This window comes from Labrus bergylta, chromosome 5, assembly GCF_963930695.1.
Source record: "Labrus bergylta chromosome 5, fLabBer1.1, whole genome shotgun sequence".
NCBI lineage: Eukaryota > Metazoa > Chordata > Actinopteri > Labriformes > Labridae > Labrus > Labrus bergylta.
The window spans coordinates 32408119-32433150 of NC_089199.1; the positions used below are offsets into that span (position 1 = coordinate 32408119).

At 40.3% G+C, this 25032-nt stretch overlaps 1 protein-coding gene and 3 long non-coding RNA genes across 6 annotated transcripts; 2 read left to right on the forward strand and 2 right to left on the reverse strand.

The window, feature by feature from the left end:
* Positions 1-24: 24 nt before the first annotated feature.
* Positions 25-11293, reverse strand: LOC109978591 (butyrophilin-like protein 1). Of its 3 annotated transcripts, XM_065955436.1 has the most exons (7): positions 11137-11293; positions 9881-10204; positions 9576-9614; positions 8136-8414; positions 2107-2127; positions 1069-1182; positions 25-920 (listed from the first exon to the last, which is right to left on the reverse strand). In XM_065955436.1, the coding sequence occupies exons 1-7, from the start codon at positions 11222-11224 to the stop codon at positions 862-864; spliced, it is 924 nt and encodes a 307-aa protein (XP_065811508.1). In that variant the 5' UTR covers positions 11225-11293; the 3' UTR covers positions 25-861. The 3 variants fall into 3 exon arrangements, with proteins under 3 accessions (XP_065811508.1, XP_065811510.1, XP_065811509.1); XM_065955438.1 differs by lacking the exon at positions 9576-9614; XM_065955437.1 differs by lacking the exon at positions 2107-2127.
* Positions 11294-17265: 5972 nt separating this feature from the next.
* On the reverse strand, positions 17266-19164 carry LOC114917297 (uncharacterized). The gene is made up of 2 exons (XR_003806028.2): positions 18884-19164; positions 17266-18726 (listed from the first exon to the last, which is right to left on the reverse strand). It is a non-coding gene; the product is annotated as an uncharacterized lncRNA (long non-coding RNA).
* Positions 17557-18010, forward strand: LOC136179305 (uncharacterized). Its single transcript, XR_010666467.1, has 3 exons — positions 17557-17656; positions 17709-17813; positions 17919-18010. It is a non-coding gene; the product is annotated as an uncharacterized lncRNA (long non-coding RNA).
* A 700-nt stretch (positions 19165-19864) lies between the features above and the next one.
* LOC114921459 (uncharacterized) lies at positions 19865-22575 on the forward strand. The gene is made up of 3 exons (XR_003809748.2): positions 19865-19903; positions 19997-20070; positions 22340-22575. It is a non-coding gene; the product is annotated as an uncharacterized lncRNA (long non-coding RNA).
* The last annotated feature ends 2457 nt before the right edge of the window (positions 22576-25032 follow it).

Consider the following 25032-nt stretch of genomic DNA (forward strand, 5'->3'; position numbering starts at 1 on the left):
AAGAAGCAGTCCCAACACACAGTGTAACATTGATCATGTTTTATTCCAGCAGGTGGATGTGAATGATGAAGCACAGCCTGATATCACGTTGTAACCATCAGAGCGTCATTCATCAGCAGCATAAAGAAACGTTTAGGAGCATACTTCAGCTCTGTGTTTGTCTCTACCTGACACACTCGGCTTTATAAAGTCTAAAGAAGAGATACATCCTCGTCCCACATCTTAAAGTCTCATTATATCTCAGTGTAGCAGCAACAGAATCTCATGTATTTACAGTCAAACAGCAGCTGTAGTTCAGTGAAGTACTGAGGCTTTGATTCTCCGTCAGTCGTAAAGCGCCTTTGCTCTCATTTCTTCATTCACACACTGGATCAACAGGAGAGCAAACACAAACAGGGACTTCTATTTCACACTTTCTCACATCAATCCTGTTTTTCAAAGTGTTTCTTTAAATCCTCAGTCAGAGGCTCTCTGGGATGTTCACAGGGAGACCTTTATGTTTTAAACCCTGGATTCCATTCACAGATGATATTAATGAAATGATCATGCATTAAAGCTGCAGTGTATTTAAAGCAGAGTAAACGTTAGAGGTGTAAGGATGTGTCATGAACATGCTCCTCAGGTCGTTCCAAAGTCGACGGGCTCTGATTGGAAAAAGCCCGATCTCCACGGCGTTCATTAAAATGTGAGAACAAACACCTGGTTGGATTTGATCCCTCACTCAGCTGTTTTCAAGTATGACATCATGATGGTCAAACAGATGAAATCATCTTCATGTTGGGATTAAGGCAGATTAGCTTCAATAACTTTGGAGTTCCAGAGTCAGAGGTTTGAAGGAACACGACGTGAGTCTACCTGACTTCATTCAGCTAGAAGGTCGGATTCAGTGCGGTCTTTTATGGGTTCACCTTTCTCCTCGTCTGCAGGAAGAAAAAACTAAATGATGTTCAAGAAAATCACGACTGACTGATCTGACTGAGAGAGTGAAAAACAGACTGAAGACTGAGGAGATACTGACAAGACTCTTAAAGAGAGACACACAGGTAGACTTTATGTTCTTTAACTTACCTTTACGACAACTGATGCGACCTGTGGCAAAGAGCACAGCTAGGATGATGACACCAACAATAAGAGTGATGACGAATGTCACGACAGCAGCAACGACATATCCAACAATAGAACCTGAAACAGAAACAAAAAGTTTGTGTATCACTCAGAGTGTAGTTTCATATCACACTCAGATCAGACTGGACGTCACATTGGACACACAGAGAACAGCAGGTGTGTGTGTGTGTGTGTGTGTGTGTGTGTGTGTGTGTGTGTGTGTGTGTGTGTGTGTGTGTGTGTGTGTGTGTGTGTGTGTGTGTGTGTGTGTGTGTGAGCAGTGTGACGTCAGCTCTGCTCTGATGCTCAGTCTCCTCCTGCTCGGCTCTCAGCCTCCTTTTGGTTTTTGGCTCTCAGCAGTGAGGAGGCTGATGTTGGAGCTTCGTCCTGTTTCTGAGACGAGCTGCTCATCAGCACCGACAAACTTTGAATCCACTTCACACTGTTTACATGTGAGCACACTCTGAGCACCCAAAGGACCATCTTCACCTCCTGCTCGTCAACATCTGGATCTTTACACACATCACATCTGGACTTCATCTCACCACTGTTTACTGCGTCACAGTTTAGAGTTTCATGATGCTTTAAACTACTTGAAGTTTATTCACCTGACACTTTGACCTGCAGGACTTTTGAATAAAGGAGTTTAACTCGTCTCAGCGTTTTTTAAAGAGCTGTTTTTATACTTTAAGGATCATTTACGGAGACTTTTTAAACCTCTCATGATCTCAGAGACGACTGAAACTGGAACTTTAGCTCATTAAAGGATCAACAATCTTTAAATAAACACTAAAAAGAGTTTGAAATGAAACTTCAGATGTGATCAGTTAAACACTGTGACTGTATGCAGCGAGATGACCTTTAAACAAGGTGCAGATCAAGCTGACAGCGCCCTCTAGTGGACAAACTGATTTATTTCATACAAGTCGTGTGTGAAGCTGATTTATAATTTAGTTTGACATTATTTTGGCCACTATTCAAAGAAAAAAGGAAGATTCTCACCTTGGGTCGACTCCTCTGGATCTGGAAACACAAAAAGGAAAAATGTTCTTTAAACAATCAAACATTCTAAATGTTCACGGGGCTGTTTGAGACTCAGATTACAGAATGTTTAAAGGTTCTAATAAAGAAAAGGCGCTAAACAATGTGAATCTTTGTAGAGCAGTCGTCAAGGCAACATCACATTTGGGACAATAAATAGCTTTTCATAAAACACATGTGAGAACGGAGGTTCAACTGGAACTGGAGAACTGGATCAAAGTGTGAAAGCTTCATGGGTACAAAGACGTTAGAATAACTCTGCTCTCTTCTTTTAGAAAATGTTTTCACTCTCTTCAATGATCCCATCTTTAATGAAACGTGCTCTGCAGTTGTAGTTTCTTGTGTTTTGTAGAATAAATGACTAAAGCATCTTGGATCTGGAAGTCATTCATAACGACGTCACAGCTTCACTCCCGTCTTTAGTCCCTCGCTGCACTCTTTTCTTTGACGACCTGCAAAGGCCGATATAGACGCAATACTCTGTGTGTCCTGATCAAGCTTTAAATAAAGTGCTGAGATCATGCTGTCAATAAATAAAGGAAAGTAAAAGACACACAAAACAACATGCACAAAGTCATCCATTCATTAAAACAAGATGAAAACATTTCAAACTAGTTTTTGTTTGATCTAAAACTCCATAGATGTGAAACAATCCCTCTCACTGTCCTTCCACCTTTTCGACACCAGGTGGCAGCATTGCACCGTGGATAAAAGCAGGTAGGGGGAAACCGTGTTGTTGTTGGTGCACCAGCAGGTGGCGGTATTTCCCCGTTTTCCTTGTTGGCTGCAGTTAAAAGCAGAGAAACCAAACAACTGTCCTTCCGTCTTCTGAGCAGGAGATGGCGGCCTGAATCAAAGTTTTTCATTTGGGCCGTTTGGTTTCTTTCTTTTCAATCATTTGATGAACGTGGTTTCCATTCTGAGGCGTTGACTTCTGGACCAGTTTGTGTTGCTTTTGATGCCTTCTGTTTTCAGATGGTCTGCTCCACGTCTTCTGAAGTGCATGTAAACGGCCGGATTTTCTTTGCCTTTGTTTCTTTGGTAGATTTGTCGTCTCAATCTGTATTTCAGCTGCTTGTTTGTTTCTCCCACATACATGATATTACAGGTTGAACATGTTACTGCATAGGGTTAGAGTTAGGGTTACACACGGGATTCAAAATGTCTTTAATCACCACTAACTTTTGAAACTGTGGAGTAAAGACTTCATAATAAGAGAGTGAATTTAAACTCCCTCTGGGTTTGTTGTTCTCAGCTCTGAGTTCACAAATACGGGACTGCCATGTTTCCTTCAGCAGTATTTCTGTCTCTTTTGGAGGGAACCCCTCCCTGTCCAACCGTACGCCCTGCCACCACCTGGAGGAGGAAGGACGGCCCTGAAGTCAGAACTCCAACTCTGGAAACTCGGAGCGACCTCAGTAGCCCGAGCTAAAATCCAACATGGCTGCTGCGTGCATCTACAGTAACGTTTAAGCTGAAACTGATGTAATGAAATCAATCACACCGATGGTATCGTGGAAGTTCTCTCTGTGGACATGTGGTCATGTGACGTTCAGACACAAACTATCACGTAGTGTGTTGTTATCAAACTAAAGAACTGCTGGAGGCGTCCATGTTGCTGGTCAAACTGGTTTTCAAACTGGTCATGGGAACGCGCTCAACTCGGGTGTGACGTCAATCCTAGCTCGGACATTCGACTTGAGAGGTAAATGGAACGCACCAGAAGTCGTACTACCATGTTGAAGAGGAGTCACAGCCCCCCCCCCCCCCCCCCCCCCTCCAAGAAGCCGTGTCTGGGTGGATTAAAACGAGGGCGTCGTTGCAAAAGAACGACGGCAGGAGAACCAATGACGTGCGGCTCTGAAGCTGCTCCTGTGGACACGGAGGAAACAAAGGTTCATGGAAAGAAGATTTCACATCCCTTCATGTATCTCCACTTCTCTTCTTTTATATTCCTCTACTGTACACGCCTTAGTTTATCTCAGCCTGTCACATGCTAAGTCCCGCCTCCTGGGAATGGCTGTAGGCCAAAACAGCTGTCAATCACTCCCTCCCAGCAGACGTGGGTTGTGTCTCCGTTGATCAGAAGCCGTTCAGGACGACGAGTGAGCCGTCTCTAAGTTGAGGTTAAAGGTCATGTAGCCCTTCATGATTGGACAGTGAGAATGTGTGAGCGTCCATGGAGATGTAAGCGCTCTTTTCATCTCATACGGCTCTAAAGTGGAACATATGTGATGTGATTCTTGTTGGTTTTTCTGCTGCTATTGATATAAAAACATCTGAATACTACTAATATCATTTACTCTTATTTCTAATGTTAGTTATATGTCTACATCGGGGGCGGCTGTGGGTCAGTGGGCGAGTCGGTCGTCTCTCAACTGGAAGGTCAGGGGTTTGATCCCCAGCTCCTGCAGCCACATGTCCCATGTGTCCTCGGGCGAGACGCTTAACCTCAAGTTGCTCCCTCTGCTTCGTCGGCGGCGTGTGAATGTGTCTGAATGGATGAGTTAATCCTCTTTACCCAGCAGCCTCAGTATGACATCATCAGGTGTGACATCACCTGGAGCTCTGACCTCAGTCACAAACATACGATCACATCGACACATTTCAAACAAAGTGGACACAAACTGAACTTTAGAAAGTCGCTGGAGGTAGAGTTGATGTCTTTCCTGTCGTGTTGAATCGTGTTCCATCGTGTTCCTCGTCTCTTCTGTGACGCTGATCTGATACGGCGAGCTGCACGTGGAGGAACACGGACGCTGTGCGCTTTTAAAGAAAGTAGTCCCCGAGGAAAAGGCGGTCTGATGGAGAGGTGTAAATATTGACAAACACAGCGGACACTCAGGTTTCTGTGTTTTTCTTGAAGGTGGGACTTTTAGTGAAGCTGCTCGAGTATGTTTTCATCTCCTGCAGGTAACACGCCATGTGGTCATAAGAAGGTCAAACGAGCACACGGTCAAACTGTGTACTGTCCCTTTAAGGCCTTTAGTGACCTCCATGGATCAAATGATTAAAGGGACGATCAGTGCATGTGTTTGGAGCTAAAGGAGGCTCCTAGTTATACTCTGTTTTAATGATCATGTCGGCCTCAGTAGATTCAGCTCGGACATGTTTCACATTATTAACACGTCGTCTCTTCTCACTCACTGAAACGTCTCCGATTCCTGTGACGGCACGCCGCTCCTTACAAATGTGTGTGTGTGTGTTTCTGAATGTGTGTGTGTGTTTCTGAATGTGTGTGTGTGTGTTTCTGAATGTGTGTGTGTGTTTGTGTGTGAAATCTTTCCTCCATCATAACTAACGACTGACTCGTTTCAGAGCACTGATTCAGTCTGAAGTCACGTCTGAGTGCAGCTCTCAGTCAGGAGCTCTTTGGTGAGCAGGTAACATCTGCAGCAGCGTCCAATCAGAGAGCAGCAACACGGTAACCATGGAGATGAATCCAGCAGGACCAGCTGCAGTAAAAACTGTCAAGTAAATAAGTTTGAGTTGAAGGTGTGAAACATTAAAGTGAGCTCCTGATCCTGTGTGAAGGAGCAGCAGGTGTTGTTTAGTTTTGCTCTTTTAGATTCATGTCTGCAGGAATGTTTTAGTTTGAAGATAAAAAGAGTTCATGATGTTCACACAGAGACCAGATATGATGACCTACACACAGAAACACATCATGAAGAGTTAGAATTAACACCTGAATGTATTTTTAGTCATAAACTATTCAGTAAATAATCTTCCTCACTTCATTTCGATTCTTTTTGAATTATTTCTGACCTCCTCTTCGCTCTGGTCATTTCTTTTGTTTTCTGAACTAAATAGTTTCTTCAGTTTGTTCCATCAGCTGCTCAGTTAAACCTGGTGGTTAGTGTGAGGTGATCATTTCAACAACAAGCTCAAACGTCTTTAAGAACTCGTCTTTGTGTTGTGAACACTTTTAATGTAGAGATGCAGAATTCAACTTTTTTTAATGGTACGGTAGTTCAGGGTGAACTGTGGGTAAGATGGAGTGTAGGAGCCATAATGTGTGTTTTTACCTCAGTTGATTATTTGTTATGTTTTGCTCCTTATATGGGTTTCTTATTATTTCTGGTAATTAGCAGTGGGCGTGGTTTACTTTATTTTTACCTGTGCATTTGGGGTGGCGGGAGGCTAGACAAAGGGGGAGAGTGAGTCATCGTCTCATCACCTAAATCATCATTTTTGGACCTTTTCTTTAGAAATACTGTTTTCCCTTTTTGTTTTAATAAATCTACAAAGATATCTGGACTTTTGGACTTCTTTATATTTTCACACACTTAGTTTCTGTGCAGCATTTTTCTATCTTCAGCCGCCACAGAGAGTTTGTGTTTTTAAAAGATTTTAATTTAGTGATGCAGAAATGAATTGAAATGTTTTTTTACTCATGAGGGAAAAGTTTGGCAAACATCTAAAGCTACACAGGAGGGAGCAGACGTGTTGGTTAGAGGTGCAACAAGAGGTAGAAAAGAAGAAGAACCAGCAGGAGGCGTTTTGGATCCATAACTTTCAGACTACTGAACACCCGGTCTAAACGAGGACGTTCATTTTTCTGTCTTTTTGTCAAAGATTGTTGAGTTTTAATGTAAAGTCCAGTGAACACTGAACGACTAAAAGAATTCATGAGCTCATACTGTACAGTGTTCAGCATCACAAGTGTCAATAAGAAAAAGTCCCACAGACGGAGGTTGAAGTCTGATCGATGTGTATTTCAGTCGGCTCTAATACACACCAGGAAAAACGTTCTCTCTCTCTCTCACAGCATCCCAAATAAACACAAAGTGACTGACAGCTCAATCAGAACTGATTCTCCCCGTCAGCTGGAGCTCTGCAGATGTTTCCTGCTGATGGTTCTTTCATGATCGGAGTGTGGAGACAGATTAAACAGTCATGCCTGCTGTTGCCATGGTGATTTTAGACGCTGTCTGTCAGTTTGTGAACAATCAGGAAAGAAGTCCCTGAAGTGGGAGAATCAGCTGGTGGCTCTGCGCTCACCGTGCAAAGTGTGTGCAGTCGTACGACCAAAACAATCACACATGAACAAATGATCCGAGCAGCAGGGAGCAGCTGATCGGGCCGTGACCATCACGCCTCAGTGTACACTGCTCCACTAACGGCGTGCTATCGGGCTGAAATGCGGCCTGACTTCAAATCAGTCGTACGACTCAAAAGTCAGGTCTAAGTCGTCCTGAAATCGTCCGGTGCACGGCCGGCTTACTGTAAGAGTTGGGTTTGAATCTCCTGTAAACGTTGTTTTGATTTGTTTTTGTTGTGTTTCCTGTTTGTGGTCAATATTTACATTTTCATCATATTATGTATAAATGTAAACATCTGCTCCACCTAGTACAACTTTATCTCTGTTTGACTTCCTGATGAAGGACTGATGAGTTCTTGTTTTTTTTAAGGTCTACATGATGCCAAGTAAATAAAGACATTTTCATTGTTTAAAAAGCGAGAGCCTCGGCTGCACAAAACTTCTCACTGTTCATTTTTCCTGTTTTCAAAATGTCTTGTAATAAATGTTCCACAGAGCAAACGTAACTCTGAGGATCTGAATGGATAGAACGTAAAGTGTTTGTAATATTTGGGGATAAACATAACTGTTAATATGAAATGATAACTGACGAGCCTGCTCCTGAAATGTGTGAACTCAACATGAAGCTGTTTTCTAATCCTGAACATTTCACTGTTATCACAAACACGTCCACACTGACATCACTGAGCTACAACAAGAGGAACACTGACTCTGTACGTCTGGAACTGATCTCAAAGTCAACCTTCACACTCTTCTTCTTCTCTCTGTCCAGTCATCAAGTTAGTCCGTTCAGAGAGTCACTGAAAGTCTGAATTTCTTAAACTCACTTTGAATAAAGTTTCACTTGTGAAGTATCCAAACACGTTTCACATTCAGTCAGAACTCATTTACATTTAAAACAAAGAATGAACGCACAGAAAAACAGAAAGTAGAACAAGAAACATCTCACCGTTGATGTGAACGTAGGTCTCTGCCTCAGTGTGGTGTTTGATCTGGTCCTGTGTGACCACACAGCTGTAGTGGTCGGTCTTGGTCACAGTGGTTTGGAGGATGATGTCGTAGCTGCCTCCTCTTTCTGTGACCTGTGCTTCTTTAGCATGAAGGATGTTTCCAGAACTGTCCCTCCACTCCACTTTAGGTCGAGGAGAAGCTCCTCTGACTAAACACTGCAGCAGAGACCAGTCCTTTGATTCATTAAGTATGGTGACAGACGGCTCTGGAGCAGCACCTGTGAACACAGAGTAATTGAACAATAGATGACCTATCAGCAATGAAGGACAAATACATAATTACAGATGTAACACTGGTAAGCTGTCTTGTGCATCTCTCCTCTTCTTGTTTATAACAAATCCTGAGTACACGAGGATGAAAACATTAAAAACAAAGAACACGATTTAAAGAAAATAACTGGCTCTGGTTGAACATCCAAGATTTGTTTGTTGGATGTGAAACACTTTTCACTTGTACCAAAAGTTTGGAAATCATCTTTACAATCTCTAACTAGAACCAGGACAGAAGCACAGATACTCTGCAGCCATGTGGGAAACACCTGGATCAGTGTGAGAGCTCTGTCACATCCATGTTCAAAGTTACTTTCAATATTTGGCCTTTGGCTTTTTTCATGACAGACACTGAGGGGACAGGAATTTAAAATATGCTTGCACACAGCTTTCAAGCCTGATGTGAAGAAGTTGGAGTCAGAGGGGAAATGTAATGTCTCCCATTAACATCATGTGAGTATCTCAGCCTTGTGATTTTATTTGTATGTTCATGGTTTATTCCCCAGAGATCCTTTATATTCTGGGGGCCACATGAGAAGCTTTGGGGGACCGTATGTGGCCCGCGAGGCGCCAGTTGATAATCACTTTTATGGAGCATTATACTTTGTAATGAAAGAATGGACCTAGGTAAGCCTGCTTGAGATTTAAAGAAGGAATAGGTGTAAAAAAACAGATTTAGTCAGGAAAGCAGCAAATGGACCTTTTGGTAGAAAACAGCTGATCATAAACAGCAGATTTATTTGAGTATATTTCATGTTTGTAAGTTCATTGAGCCTTTAAGGACAGAGATTTAAAGTGAACTGGTTTCCATGGAGACCAGTCACCTGTATGACTGGCAGGTAGGATGTATTAACACATGCAGGAGTGATTTAAGAAGTGGAAGTCCAAAGTAGAGGAAATGAGTATTTGTAGTCCCTGTAGTTGTTAAGATGGTATATCAGAGTTTATATTTCAGAATCATTCTATCAAATCTAAATAAAGCTAAAGCTTTGAAACATCATCACTCTACAGTTATTCTTTAAACAACATTACAAACACAATGAGTACACTGCTCTCTGGTTCTCAGCTTCTTCAACACACTTAGACCTGTCAGCAGGATCTGGACTCACCTTGGATTTTTTCAGGTGTTCTGTCCTTTAAGATAGCACCTGGAAGGTAAAAGACATGAGATGTTAGAGGGACAGATGATCAACTTCACCCTGGAGGAAGAATGTAAATGTGCTGCCTTTATAATGTGTGTAGAGCTGAACTGTGGCTGTGCAGAGTGACATTATGGATCACGTGTTTCATGTCTGATACAAACTGTGTCTCTCCAGATGTGGCTGCAGCTCTGTGGGGATGAACACCTGCCAGATGTTTATTTGAAATCCACCTGGGACTCTTCAAACACGTCTGACTGAACCAGAAAACTCACCAACAACCAGCTCAATGTGGAACATTTGACTCGGCTGCAGACGAGGAAAAAAACAGGTGTAGTTTCCACTGTCGGCCACCTTGGTCTTCCTGATCTTTATGGAGGCGTTACCGTTCTTCAGCTCGTCGTTAAAATGTGAGACTCGACCTTCAAACTGTTTGTCTTGACCTGAAAGGCCGTGAGCGTAATAATCTCCTCCGTCGTACATGAACACCTCCTTGTGATCGTCTTTCTTCCAGTCAAACAGCTTCGTCTCGATGTTCTCCTTGGTGCTGAGGGAACACGGTAACACAGCATCACTGTCTTCTTTCACCACCACTCCACCTGAGACAGAAACACGAGGATGAATCAGTTTGTTTACATGCAGAAAAATAAAGTTCAGTTTGTGTGATAATCTAATGTCAGTTTCTGATCATAATAATCTCACTGTTTATCTTTGTGTAGCTAAATGTCATCATGAAATCATTTCCACTGAACTCGGGCGTCTTCACAGTCGTTTACATTTTACTATGTGACACATATTCATCATATTTAACCATCTATCTCATTTATAAACCCTCATGTTGATGTTTCTGTCTCCTGATCCTTTTCTTTACACATTCATCTGATATCAAAGATAAAAAACAAACATGTCACACTTCTGAACAGAGACTAGTGAATGTTTACATCAGTATTCATACGTTTCTTTAGTCAAAGTGTCTCTGAATCAGCCGATTAAACTCTTTGAATCTGAGATTTCTGAGGAGAAGGAGGTGAAACTTCTTTCTCTGCTTCTTCTTTTAGTTTGATTTATTCTGACTCTTATTTCATAATTCATTAAAAACTTCATTAAACTCTGATACTCCCTCACACAGTGGACTCACATCCATGTTGTATTATCTGTAATTGATCATGGTCCATAATATGTGAGTGATGCTGCAGTTTTCTCTCTGCAGGATGGAGGAGACGCCCTCCAACATCTACTCCCAGAGAGACGAGCATCACACTGCGCATGTCTGTTAAACGGCTGTAATGTGATGACGTCACCTGAGCTGTGGAGGTTGATGTTTTAATATTTCTGTATTAATGTCCTTTAGTTTCAAACGGAGCTAAATATCGATGCTAACAGTCTCCGGTGCTAACGTTATCTCCCCTCCGCTGATAAACTTCCTACTTTTCTGTCTCCAGACTTCATGTTTCAACATTTTTTACATTTATTTTTCATCCATTTCAATCTCAAACAGTTCAGAGTAAATATGAGCCGTTACTTTTCTCACCGTTTTCATCAGCAAACGTTATTCCAGACCGAGTCACGACGCAGAGACACACGAGAGGAAGAAGCTTCATAGTTGTTGATCTGAACATTCAACGTGACGTCACTGACGGGCACTTCAGAGGACGCTGCTGTGACGTCACTAACACGATGATCTCCTAGCAACACTTTCGATGATCGTCCTTCAAAATAAAAGTATTATGTCGAAAACACAAACAATAAAAGTCTGAATGAATAAATAAAACCTTCTCACAATACTGTAGCACAATCCCCAACAAATAAGTTTGAACATTTATCAGCTCAATGAACCAAAAGTGATTTTTTTAAGTTTAACTATTTAGAGAGCAGCTAAACGGTCACTGTGTTTCTCTTTTATTTCTGTCTCATATTTTTGTATTAAAGTTACAGCTGAATTATTTTACATTTTAACTGCAGTAGATGTTTTGTTAAATTATTTTAAAAATGTTTAATAATTCTGATGGTTAACTTCAAACAGGAATTCATCATATTCTTTAAAATTAAATGTAACACTGTGCCGTTTTATATCTTATTTTATTTTTATTTTACAGGGACATTGCATATTAATAAACATTTCTGTAAATGTGCCAGAGTTAGCCATAAGGCTAATTTTCATCTGTTGTCCCTGGACAGATTTTATAAAAGGCTCCCTAAAAGAAAATTTAAAAAAATTCAAACATTGCTAAAAGCTACAAAAACAAGTATTAGTAAAAGCACGTATCCAATAACCTACTAAAGTAACTGTAACGTGCACACAACAAAACAACATGTAACACAATATACAATAAACACGTAGAAATTACAAATTACACAAGGCCACATGAAAAACATTGAGTGAGCTATACCTGAAGCTCACCTCAACAGACAACAACACGCAGGAAACATTCATTTAAAAAACAGCACACATTCATCAACAACCAGACACAAGGGGGCAGCAGCGAGCGGAACAGGTTTAGTGCTGGCAGATGTGGTTATCAAATAGCCAGTGTTTCAGATGTGAACTAAATGAACGATATGTGTTGCTCTCTCTGATAACTGTTGGGATGTTGTTCCATTCACGTGAGGCTGGAACAGAAAAGGCCGACTGACTAAAAACACACTTCCTTAGAGGAATAATGCAGTCGCCTCTTGAGACACCCCTCCTGAAGTGATGTGTGTTTGTTCATATGCTTACAAACTCTCTGAGTGGGGGAGGGGCCAAACCATGTGAGATTTTATAAAGGAGCATTTTTGTGTTTAATCATGTTCTCCCAGCTCAGGAGGTTGTATTTTCTGAGGATTGAACAGTGGTGGAATTGCTTTGGTTTATTGTCTAAAACTTTTGTTGTCTGTTTATTCAAAGACTGTAGTGGTTTTAATGTGGTGGGACTTGCCTGAGACCAGCTTGTCATACAGTAGGTCATATATGAGAAAATCATTGAATGCATGTACATGTTGGCTGCTTCAGTAGACATGGAGTTTCTGATAAATCTGAAGTTGGCAAGGTTAAATTTAATTTGTTTACAGACTTTTTTTTACATGTGCTTTAAAGTTCAGGTTGGAGTCAAGTATAATGCCAAGGTATTTGAATTCTTTTACAATCTGTAGTTTTTCTCCTGACACAAGTATATCTGGATCGGATATCTGGTTTGAGTCATTTGTTTTAGTGAAGAACATACCAACAGTTTCAGACACGCTAAGTTGGAGACAGCACTGATTAAGCCATGCTGTAATTTTGACCATTGCGGTTGTTAGTTTTGAAGCAACTTCTGCTTTTGTTAAACCATGCACATATAAAACTGTATCGTCAGCATACATTTGAATGTTAACCTCAGGACACACAGATGGCAGGTCATTTACATACAAGCAGAATAAAAGTGGGCCCAGTATAGAAACCTGCGGAACGCCCGTGGACAAGCAGAGGGCGTCAGATTGATAATTAAGTATTCGCACACTTTGAGAGCGGTTGGAGAGATATGATTCTACCCATTTCAGTGCATCAGCAGAGAAATTAAAGGTGGGTAACTTAGATACAAGAACCCTGTGATTTACAGTGTCAAATGCTTTTCTGAGATCCAGAAAGACAGCACCAACAATGCCACGGTTATCTAGCAGTGATTTGATTTTTTTTCAATGAGGAAGCAGTTAGCTGTCTCTGTTGAGTGGTTGGCTCTGAATCCAAACTGCATTGGATGCAGGTGATAAGAGCTGTTGTTCAGGTGATGTATAATTTGCTCAGCCGCCCATTTCTCTGCAACTTTAGACATACTAGGAAGAATGCTGATGGGCCTATAATTGCAGGGTGAATGGGGATCACCAGATTTGTACATTGGTGAAATAACGGCAGATTTCCACACCCTTGGGAATTCACCCTGTGATATTGAGAGATTAATGATTTTGGTGATGGGTTTGGCTAATGCTGCACCAAGATCCTTAACCCTTGTTGTGTCCATCCCAAAATCATCTTTTGCTTTTGATGGCTTGAGGGATCTAATAATTTCTGTGATCTTTGATTAACTAACATTTACAAAATGAAAAGCTGGCTCTGTTTTGTTTGCCAAGCACAGATTAACCTGCTTAGCAGAGAAGCTCTGTGCAATAGTTGCTACAGAATCGACAAAGTATCGATTAAGAGCTCCAGCTACTTCAGCTGGGTCCTTCGTCAGGTTTCCATTCAGGCTAAGTTCAATTTGTTTTCCTGCTTTGGTTTGTTGACCCAGGAGCTTTTTTAACTGACTCCATATTAATTTAGAGTTTCCCCTCGCCTCATTAATTATTGTCATAAAAGAATCAGCCCTAGCCTTCCTCAACTCTGCTATCACCTTATTTCTTAACATGGCAAAATGAATTTGTCGTGGAACAATCTGGTCTTAATGGCCATTTTCAGTGCCAGATCTCGCTCTTTCAACAGTTTTAAAATATCTGCATTTATCCAGGGAAGACTGTTCTTTTTATTCCTATACTTAAACTTACGGGAGAATTCTGTGATGACACTATGCACTTTACTTGAGAATATTTGACTGCCCTCCTGCAAGTTTTTTCCGAAGAGCAAATCATTCCAATTGACGCTATTTATAGTGTTTTTAAAACATTCCTGCTTGTTCTTAGGAATTCTAAGAGATTCATTCTCTTTGGCAATTGAGGGGCTAAATCTCATTTTTGTTAATTTTCTGATCACCAGAATAAGATTGTGGTCAGATATCCCAGTGATCATATTGAGAGATTTAGTCATTCTCTCAGGTCTGTTACTAAATACCAAGTCAATCTGAGTTCTGGTGGATTGGGTTATTCTTCTTGGACCCTTGATCAGCTGTGAGAGATCTAAACCATCAGTTATTTGTTTGAGGTTCTTTCTAGTCGCCTTATCTTCCCAATTAACATTAAAATCGCCCATTATTATCACCTCTTTTTTAAATTGCACTCTACAAACATGTTTTGGAACTTTTCATAAAATGCATTATTTGCAGAGGGTGGGCGGTAAATTACAATCAGGACAAAAGACATTTGTGGTGACAAAGTGATATTCAAGCCAATACATTCAGCTCACAATTTGACCAAGTTAATTCATTACATTGAATACTATCCTTCACATAAACCATGACCCCGCCTCCCTTTGATATCACTCTATCTCTTCTGAAGATTTGATAGCCAGGTACCTCTAATGCTGCAGATGGCGAGTTTTCATGCAGCCAAGTCTCTAGAAAACATCCCGTTTGTCGAGCTCCTATGTTGAAACTATCCTAAACTTATATATTTAAATAATTGAATCAACACATAAAGCAACACTTAACCCTTAATCCCACCTGGAAGTTTATAACAGTCTTTTTAGAGTTAATTTACTGTAGTGAAGATCACTATTTTATCTCACTTCCCTTCTTCACCTACCTCAGTTCACTTCCTGGTTTCTCCTTCCCCTTCATTGATTGGTTGTTGTTTGTCCTCTATCAGAATTCACCTGATCACTGCTCATTTAAAGACTGCTCTCGCTCCTCTTCACCTTCACTCTGAAGTTTGAACTATGTGTGTTTATTTCATTTTTGTTTCCCCCTTTATTGAACCTTTGACTTGAATTTAAAGAAATAAACCATAACTGAAGTTCATGCATCCTGACCCGAGGCCCATGGTGATAGTCACCCAATAAATTTGAACCCTTCCTAACATTTACATTTTCATAAAAGCCTACAGCGTGTAGTATTTATTTACACTGCTCACGTTATTCAGTCTGTAAAGTTTCCTCTTGTTATCCTCAAATCAAGTCAGAGGACAAAAGTTAAAGTGTGTGAATTAAACTCTGAGAGCAGCTGCTTTGTTTGTTTCTTGTCAGTAAAAATCACTTCAGTGTTCGACAGTCAGAAGACACAGAAGACTTGATACCTCCAAGATCATCATCATCATCATCATCATCATCATCAGTCTACAGCGTGAACAGACATGAACGTTGATGAAGTCAAACCTCTCAGTCAACAACAGGAAACAGTCAGAGTCCAGTTTACACCGGGCTCAAACTAAAGCAGTCTGAATCAACAGTCCTCAAACAGGTTAGGACTTTCTTTGTCACCATGTGGAAAACTGTCTTTGTCTTCACAACAAAGAAAACATGATGACAAACAAGACAACATTTTCTGAGCAGTAAAGTTTGGGGGTATGGAGGGCTATGTTTTTTTGACTTTATAAATGTAATAATGGAATCACACTTGGGACCAGTGATTGTTTGTAATCATGGTCTGTGACTCGTGGCAGTCTGAAGCGTCTGAAACCTAAACTGGGAGTGCAGGGGATGAGAGGGGTCGCTGGTTAATAAATCCTGAAGGTTCTAATGTTCACTTCACACAGACTCATCATTATTAATATCAGTAACACAAAAATAAAACCTTCATCACATTATATTTGACTTCAGCTGCAAAATATTCACTCATCATTTATTTTCAGCATAAACTGAAATTTTATGGTTTTAATTCTACATGTTGGTTATTCTGAACCTTTCAGAGCTACAAGCACTTTGATTATTTATGTTTACAGCAGTTATAAAGCACTTTGATTATTTATGTTTACAGCAGTTATAAAGCACTTTGATTATTTATGTTTACAGCAGTTATAAAGCACTTTGATTATTTATGTTTACAGCAGTTATAAAGCACTTTGATTATTTATGTTTACAGCAGTTATAAAGCACTTTGATTATTTATGTTTACAGCAGTTATAAAGCACTTTTTAATGGCACGGGTTCAGTGTGTCGCTCAAAGACACTTTAACATGTTGGACTGGAGAGAGATTTCATATTGTTTTGAGACACTTTAATAAAACTGGAACTTTATTGTAAGTTAAGTTTAATTAGCTCCTTTTTCAACCTGTTCCATTTTAATTCAATAGCTGGATTGGCGGTAAAATCATAGAGAACACGATCAATAAGTGATAATAGATGCTACCACAGATAAAATCTAATTAATAAAGGTATTTGACTTTGATTTGGTCAAACACTAAAAAAGGTAAAAAAAAAAGAAAAAAAAAGACAAGTCTTTTACATAAAAATGTGTTAAAAGTCCATCACAAAATACAAAAAAAAAGTAGCTCGTCAAAATTCTGAAATATTGTGGAGGACAGATGTGTAAAAACTGGAATGGCTGTTTAAGTTTGATGTGTTTAAACTTGCTCATTTTGTTTTGTAACATGTCCTGGACATGCAAAAAGGGGTGAATAACTTTACTACAGCTCACTGAAGCTCACCACCCATTAGTTAACTAGTCTCCTCTTTCCTAGAACTAAGTGAGAGCTCACTCCCTACCAGCCGCTAGTCTCCTCTTTCCTAGTACCAGGAGCTTTGTAAAATTACTCCGCTAACACCTTTTGGAGGAGAGAGGACTTGTTATAATCACAGCTCCAGGATTATCTGCCTAACATTCATTTCTAGAATAATTAGATTCAAGAATAACCCCTGGTACAGGACTCTAGATTACCCCCCGGAGAGGGAATAACTGTAATCTCTCCCTACTGGGATGTTAGGTGTGTATGAGGTGTGTAGTAAAAGTCAGTAGAAGTGTGCCGTGGTGTGACTGCTCAAGCTTACCTTCCGAGGTTCACGGGGTCCTTAAGGGAGACTCCAGTCTTTGTGGTGTGAATGATTTCAGTCAGAAAATGATTTCAAAAAGTTTCCGAAAATTTATTTAAAAAACTTCAGATGATATTCCAAATGAAAATACAAAACAGTAAAAGTAAAAATATAAAAATGTAAAAAGTAAAAGCAAAACACAAAGACCAAAGTCTAAACCTGAGAGTGTAGACACTTGAGGTTTTAAAAGATCTTGGTCTCAGAGACTAAGTCCCAAAATGGGGATTCAAAAGTCAGAGTGACGTGGAGTCCTTTAGAAAAGTAAAGAAGAACCTCGATCAGCTTTTCCACAACGTGTTTATAGCCAGACGGTCTCTTTTCCAAGATTCTGTAAAACCTCAACAATTCATATTCACAGAAACGTGATACATCCACAGGTGATACTAAGTTCATATGTGGTTTTAATGTCAAATCATACAAGGTAACACAGGTGATACTAAGTTCATATGTAGTTTTAATGTCAAAGCATTAAGGTAACACAGGTGATACTAAGTTCATATGTGGTTTTAATGTCAAATCATACAAGGTAACACAGGTGATACTAAGTTCATATGTGGTTTTAATGTCAAAGCATTAAGGTAACACAGGTGATACTAAGTTCATATGTGGTTTTAATGTCAAAGCATTAAGGTAACACAGGTGATACTAAGTTCATATGTGGTTTTAATGTCAAAGCATACAAGGTAACACAGGTGATACTAAGTTCATATGTGGTTTTTAGCTTGAACCAGGCAGATTCACAGAAACGCTATACACCTACGAGCTCGTATGTGGTTTTGCTCAATGTATGGCACACTTATCCTGACCTCACAGGTGCATAGGCACCGCGGGTGTGTGTAGGATTGACAGGATATGTAAAAGCACAAAAAAAAACCTAAGTCGTATTGACTATATGATATGAATGAAATGACAAAAAGATTAAGTGATAATAAAAGAAAAATAACATATATGGTAAAAACAAATTCAACAGTTGCATAACTCTCTGAAGTTTGAACATTTTCAAACACCTGGAATAGAAGACAGGATATTCTGTTTAATTAGTTTGACTTTCTCTTTTTGTTTCTTGACAATGAATATAGTTTACTGAGTGCACTCTGATCCTGGAACATTTTAATTTACGGTGTCACATAAGCCCACGCGGGCTGGGCATATAAATGTATGTGACACAATAATAAAATAAAAAAACGTTACAACTTCAAACTAAAGTTATATATAAACTGACAGAAGCAGACAGCCTGTGATCATTCCATTTTGTGCAGAAGAAGCGTCGATGCTCAGAGCCTGAAGCAGAAAGCCTGAGTTAACAAGTTGATGAACACTTTCATAAAGCCCAATACAGCTCTAAATACTCTCTAACTTTATGTTGAACTTGATTCAGAGCCACCCCTCTGCCCTCCATGTAATCCAGTAATACTTAAGGTCACACATACTTCACAGAGTTGTTTTAGATGGCTGCAAGAGTCCACTGGAAGACTGAATCTGCATTTGAACCTGTGGGAAGAAAAACATAATTTTCAAGAATCTGACTGAGAGTAAAAAAACAGACTGCACGACTGAGGAGATAAATCTACTGTCAAGACTCTAAAAGAAGACATTTAGAGAGTTGTTTTTTATCATGGACATGCTGATGCAAATGATTTAATCTTACCTTTTTACGATTTATACAGTGACGCTTTATGCAAAACCCAGCACAACAGCCACAAAAACTAAACCAACCAAAGTAATTCTCAGACCAAAGATATCACGATATCCAGCAGAGGAACCTGAAACAGAAACAAAAAGTTTGTGTATCACTCAGAGTGTAGTTTCATATCACACTCAGATCAGACTGGACGTCACATTGGACACACAGAGAACAGCAGGTGTGTGTGTGTGTGTGTGTGTGTGTGTGTGTGTGTGTCTGTGTGTCTGTGTGTGTCTGTGTGTGTCTGTGTGTCTGTGTGTGTGTGTCTGTGTGTGTCTGTGTGTCTGTGTGTGTGTGTCTGTGTGTGTCTGTGTGTGTCTGTGTGTCTGTGTGTGTGTGTGTGTGTGTGTGAGTGTGTGTGTGTGTCTGTGTGTCTCTCTGTGTGTTTGTGTGTGTCTCTCTGTGTGTTTGTGTCTGTGTGTGTGTGTGTATATGTGGGTGTGTGTCTCTCTGTGTGTTTGTGTCTCTGTGTGTGTGTGTGTGTATATGTGTGTGTGTCTCTGTGTCTCTGTGTGTGTGTGTGTGTGTGTGTGTGTCTCTGTGTGTCTGTGTGTGTGTGTGTGTGTGTGTGTGTGTCTCTGTGTGTGTGTGTGTGTGTGTGAGCAGTGTGACGTCAGCTCTGCTCTGATGCTCAGTCTCCTCCTGCTCGGCTCTCAGCCTCCTTTTGGTTTTTGGCTCTCAGCAGTGAGGAGGCTGATGTTGGAGCTTCGTCCTGTTTCTGAGACGAGCTGCTCATCAGCACCGACAAACTTTGAATCCACTTCACACTGTTTACATGTGAGCACACTCTGAGCACCCAAAGGACCATCTTCACCTCCTGCTCGTCAACATCTGGATCTTTACACACATCTAGTGGCCAAAGGAGCCTATTTGGGTTGTTTGTTGTTGCTCCACCCCGGAAAATGAATTACACATTTTAGCGCACGCGTCACACTCTGCTTGTCACTCACGGCGAGCAGGCAGGGGGGCTTGAGCGGAGTTACGGTATGTGCACGGCTGATTTGTTTGTAATGGTCAATTTTTGTTTGTTTGCTCTAAACGCGATACTAAAACAGGGTTTTATGGTTTACCATTAAGCATGAAGGTTCGAAGGTTTATGGAGCTCGCTGTGTCCAAAGATGAAAGTTTGCACCCTTGGCAAGCGGAGCGAGGTACGTGCGTAATTTGGGAAGGTGTTGATTGAATGATTTATGAATGAATTGGAAGGTTTGCTACTATAAGGGATTGTGCAATATTGTTGTGATTTAAGTGTTTAATGTGATGTTTGTTTGTTTGAATCAGGCCTGTTGTGATGTGGATGTTATTGTTTGTGTTTGTTTAAAGTAAAATGTTGTACTGTGAAAAGTTTGTTTAGGAATGAATCGTAAATATTTATATATCTGTAATGTATTGAACACACTGTTTCCTGAATGTTAATTTTGGCTTTATTTTGCCTTTTTTCTAGTTTCACGGTGCTCGAAATGAAATAAATAAATTGCATCAGTTGATCTTCACGCTTCCTCATATGTTGTCTTGGTCGAGGGCTGCTACTTGTCACTCTCGACTCTTCCGATGATGTTTTTTCTTCGAATGCTGATTTTAGCTCAGCTTTTGTCTTGATCTGATGGTTTTAAAAAACGTTTTACCAAACGTGTGTTTTATCAGACAAAACCTGTGCTAAGATCTGTGTGTGAGTGTACTACTCGAGAGTAGTGAGCACGCTCGCGGGAGTGACAGCAGTGAAGCCGTCGGCTGCCTTTCAACTGTACATTGATTCAATACGTTGATGCTGTAGCAGTTATTAGCGCAACGTTTTTAAAATGATAACTGACAAAACACCGGTATAACAGGATAGCGCTGTGAAATTGAGAACGTGTTACTGTCTATTTTTTTCTTTCAGGTAGTATTTGAACTGGCCCGAGCGGGCCAGCTGAACATGCAATCAGCTGGCCCGGACTCTATCAATCATTCATCCGGGCCAGCGGGCCAGTTATAATGTTGAGCCCTGTAAGCAGTTACAGATTAAAGATCCCTGTTGATGGAAGTAGCAGCCATATTGGATCTGGACTCGGCTACTGAAGGTTCTCAGAGGTTCCAGGTCGTAATTCAGACTTCAGGGGGCGCTCCTGATGACGTATCAGACCAGCAACACGGAATTTACAGTTACTGAGATCAAAAGAAGTTAAAAAAACAACGAGGAAGTGTTGGACGGAGCAGCAGAGTATATATGTGTCTTTCTATCAATGTTACGTGTAGTTGAACTAAAGAGTGGAGAAGAACAAACTGGAGAACAGGAAACATGCAGCAGCAGGTTGATTAGAGCACGGAGATGGCAGAGGTGGCGTGCAGACAGTCTATGGTCGTGCAGCTATCACAGTAGAGGTGTGACTTCTAAACGTTTTAACGTTAAACATTCAGAAAAATCACCAACAGTTTAAACGTTTATTAGTTTATTTTTCTAAACGTGGTAACGTGCGCATGTCACTGCACAAAGCACAGATCACCAGCTGTTCAGTGAATGTCAGCGAAGCAACGGTCACGAGCTGCACAGAGCGCAGGCAGTGAATCCCGGGCCGGTCTAACCATTCTTCCAAAAGAGTGAAAAAAGAAAAGCGCTGTATAGTCTCACTTTCTCCTGCTCCTCATTTCATCCTGTGACTGTTTGTATCATTTGTGTTTATTCAGCACAATCAGCTGATAGAATGACAACACAGATGTTCACTACAGCTCACTGGGACTTTGTTTATGTGTGATAGTTTATTTATTACCTGTCCCTGTTCATCATCTCTCCTATTAATGGTAATAAATCAAACAGAGTCACAGTTTAGATTTACATTTTTCTCTCAGGTGGAAACATTTACCTGATGGGTCAACGTGACTTCATCCTTTTTTTAAACTGCTTTTAGATAAAATACTCAGAGTTCAGTCAGAACACAGTATGTTTTAAATTATATTCACAATAAATCACTGAAAGGAAGAATCTCACCGTGGATGTACACAGAGATCTTAGAGGAAATCTGATGACAGATCTCATTCTGTGTGAGCACACAGCTGTAGTTGTCGTTCTTGGTCACAGTGGTTTGGAGGATGATGTCGTAGCTGCCTCCTCTTTCTGTGACCTGTGGTTCTTTAGCATGAAGGATGTTTCCAGAACTGTCCATCCACTCCACTTTAGGTCGAGGAGAAGCTCCTTTAACTTCACACTGCAGCAGAGACCAGTCCTTTGATTCCTTAAGTGAGGCGACAGATGGCTTTGGACATGCACCTGTGTACAAAGTATAAATAATAAATTATTCAGGTTATTTACAGCAGCAGAAACATAAAATGTGATTCTCTTGTTCAACACATATCTGATTAAATATGTTTATAAAAAGAGGAATAAACAGGGAAATAAAGTGAACTACATGTGTGAATAAAAGATCCCGTTATTTGTCCCAGCAGGCTATGACATGTTGAAGGACCCTGTAAACCACCTGACCTGAAGCCCGTTCATCAGAGCTGCTAGGTGTGGAGGACACGTGGTTATATCAACTAACAAAAATGATTTTATTATTATAAATTCAACTGAAACATATTTAATGAGTTATGATTCCTTTAGTTTTAACTGAAGTGTTGTGAGTCTTTACGTCACAAACTGAAGGATAATGTTCAATAAAATGAATCATATATATCTTAAATATTTGTGAGTGGTATCAGGTGTGTGATCGGCAGAGGATGACGTCATCAGGACTCACCTGGCTCCTCCTCCTTCGTTCTGTCCTTTAAGATACAGTCTGAAAGAAAAAAGAAAAATGAAGGTTAGAGTGCTTGTGTGATGTTATTAGCATGGCTTATAGGGCTTATCATCACTGTGATCAATAAAAAATACATTTTATACAGTTATATTAAATCCATCTAAAACGTGAATAAAAAGCTTCAGTCTGCTGGTGGACAAGTGGTTGGTTTGCCCTCCCCATGTACACAGGCTTTAGTCCTCGAAGTGATGGCCCAGGTTCAAACCCGACCTGTGTCATCTTTCCTGCACTCACTCTCTCTCTCTCTCTCTCTCTGTCTGTCTCTCTCTCTCTCTCTCTGTCTCTCTCTCTCTCTCTCTCTCTCTGTCTCTCTCTCTCTGTCTGTCTCTCTCTCTCTCTCTCTCTGTCTCTCTCTCTCTCTCTCTGTCTGTCTCTCTCTCTCTCTCTCTCTCTCTGTCTCTCTCTCTCTCTCTCTCTGTCTCTCTCTCTCTGTCTGTCTCTCTCTCTCTCTCTCTCTCTCTCTGTCTCTCAGTCTCTCTCTCTCTTTGTCTCTCTCTCTCTCTCTCTCTGTGTCTCTCTCTCTCTCTCTCTCGCCCAAATCTCCCCTTAAAAACTCTCTGAATAACATGTCACATCTCGTTTGTGCAGAAAATAAATCAAATTAAAATGAATGAAGATCATGATCATCTTTAGATTTTTGTTTCATGTTTGTTTTGAACAAACTAGATATGAGTTAGGTAATAAAATAGATGCATCATTTAACATGGCTTATAGTTTAAAGTCATTTGTGGCCCCCGTACACTGGACAGATCTTCATCCATTAACTCGACCTGAGTCCATCTAAGGAGACTATCGGCCCCATCTGTAAATACACTTTATTACCATGTTGAGAAAACTATTATTGATCATTAAAGATATGTGAGTATTTATTCAGATACAGAGAAGATATTTTCAAAGTCAAACTGAACACTTGAGGAGATTGAATCTATATTAAAGATTTGATGAAATACATTTATAACTTTGGAGAAGTTTTAAAGAGCTCTGTGGACACCTGCTGGAGAAGCTCTGTACTGCACTTTGTAAAATATCTCAAAGTCAGTGTGTAAAGCTTAAATGTGATCCAGTTCTTTAAAAGAACTTGAGGTGGACATCCTGCAGATATCTGCCTCACAGAGTGTTTACTTTAACATGAACATTGTTAGTACGTATTTTCATCTTGATAATTTTGTGGACATATCTTTAAATTGTGAGAGGAGGAGAGGAGCCAACTATATGTTGTCAGCAACTGTTTGCTAGACAGAGAGTCTACATCTGTTACGTATACAAATCAGTGTCATGTCATCTTTATTGTTTTATAGATGCTGGAAGCATTCACACTATTGTTATTCTACTGCAAAAAAATTTATTATTATTCTTCTACTTCCGTGCGTTTTTTGGACCGCTTCTCCTCCTAGACCGTTTGTGCGACGTCCACCATTCAAGTATCAAACTATCCGGCTTCTTCGGGACATGATGGCTATGACTTTTGTAGTTTCTACTACTTTTATTTTTAAAGTTATTTAAGTTTTTGTCCAAAATTTGGCCCCATTGAAATGAATGGGGAAATTTTCAACTTTTCCACATTTTTACACTTTTTTCTCAGCCTCACAACTCTGGCTGTGTTCTGCCTAGAGACTCCATTTTTGCTTTAAAATGTTCACACACTTGTCCTCTATTCATATTACTTTCACTTGTCTTGCTACCTTTTATACTTTTCAAACTGTACCTCCAACTGTTGGGTGAGGTTTTGAACTTTTCTCACATTTTAGAGTGAGTGACATCATCAGTAGAGTGCGACAGAGTTCTGAAATAGTTTCAAAATCTCCCGAACAAATTGCTCTCCTGACCACAATCTTCGCCCCACACACGTAAATTTACCCTCAAAATGTAGGAAAACTTGTCCTCTCTGACATATTGAGTTTTCAGGACAATTGGAGAAAAGCTTTTTCCACCGTGAGCTTCAAAGCGGCAGGCGGTCCCGAGAAATCTCCATCTGGGCTAATGTTAAACTTAGGCCTGACTTCACTGACCACACCTCTTGGGACTAACTTTTTAAATCGCTGTGGTTTCCACATTTCTTGGACCCCAGACATGAAAATCACATCGACGCGTTCGGCCGTTTGTCCTCTTGCTCACAAAATCATCGTTTAGCCACCAACTCTTAATTTAAGCCCTTAAAATGAGCACCCAATAGGGAGACGTTTTCCCCTTTTTTCTCATTGTCTGCCTCTGTGTGATTGTCCTCACCTGTGGCTCGTTAGTCTCAGCTGTGTCTCATTCCCCTGTGTATTTTCCCTACTTTTACTCCTAATCTTCTACTTCTCCTACTTTTTCTTCATCTTCTGCTGATTCTTCTTCATT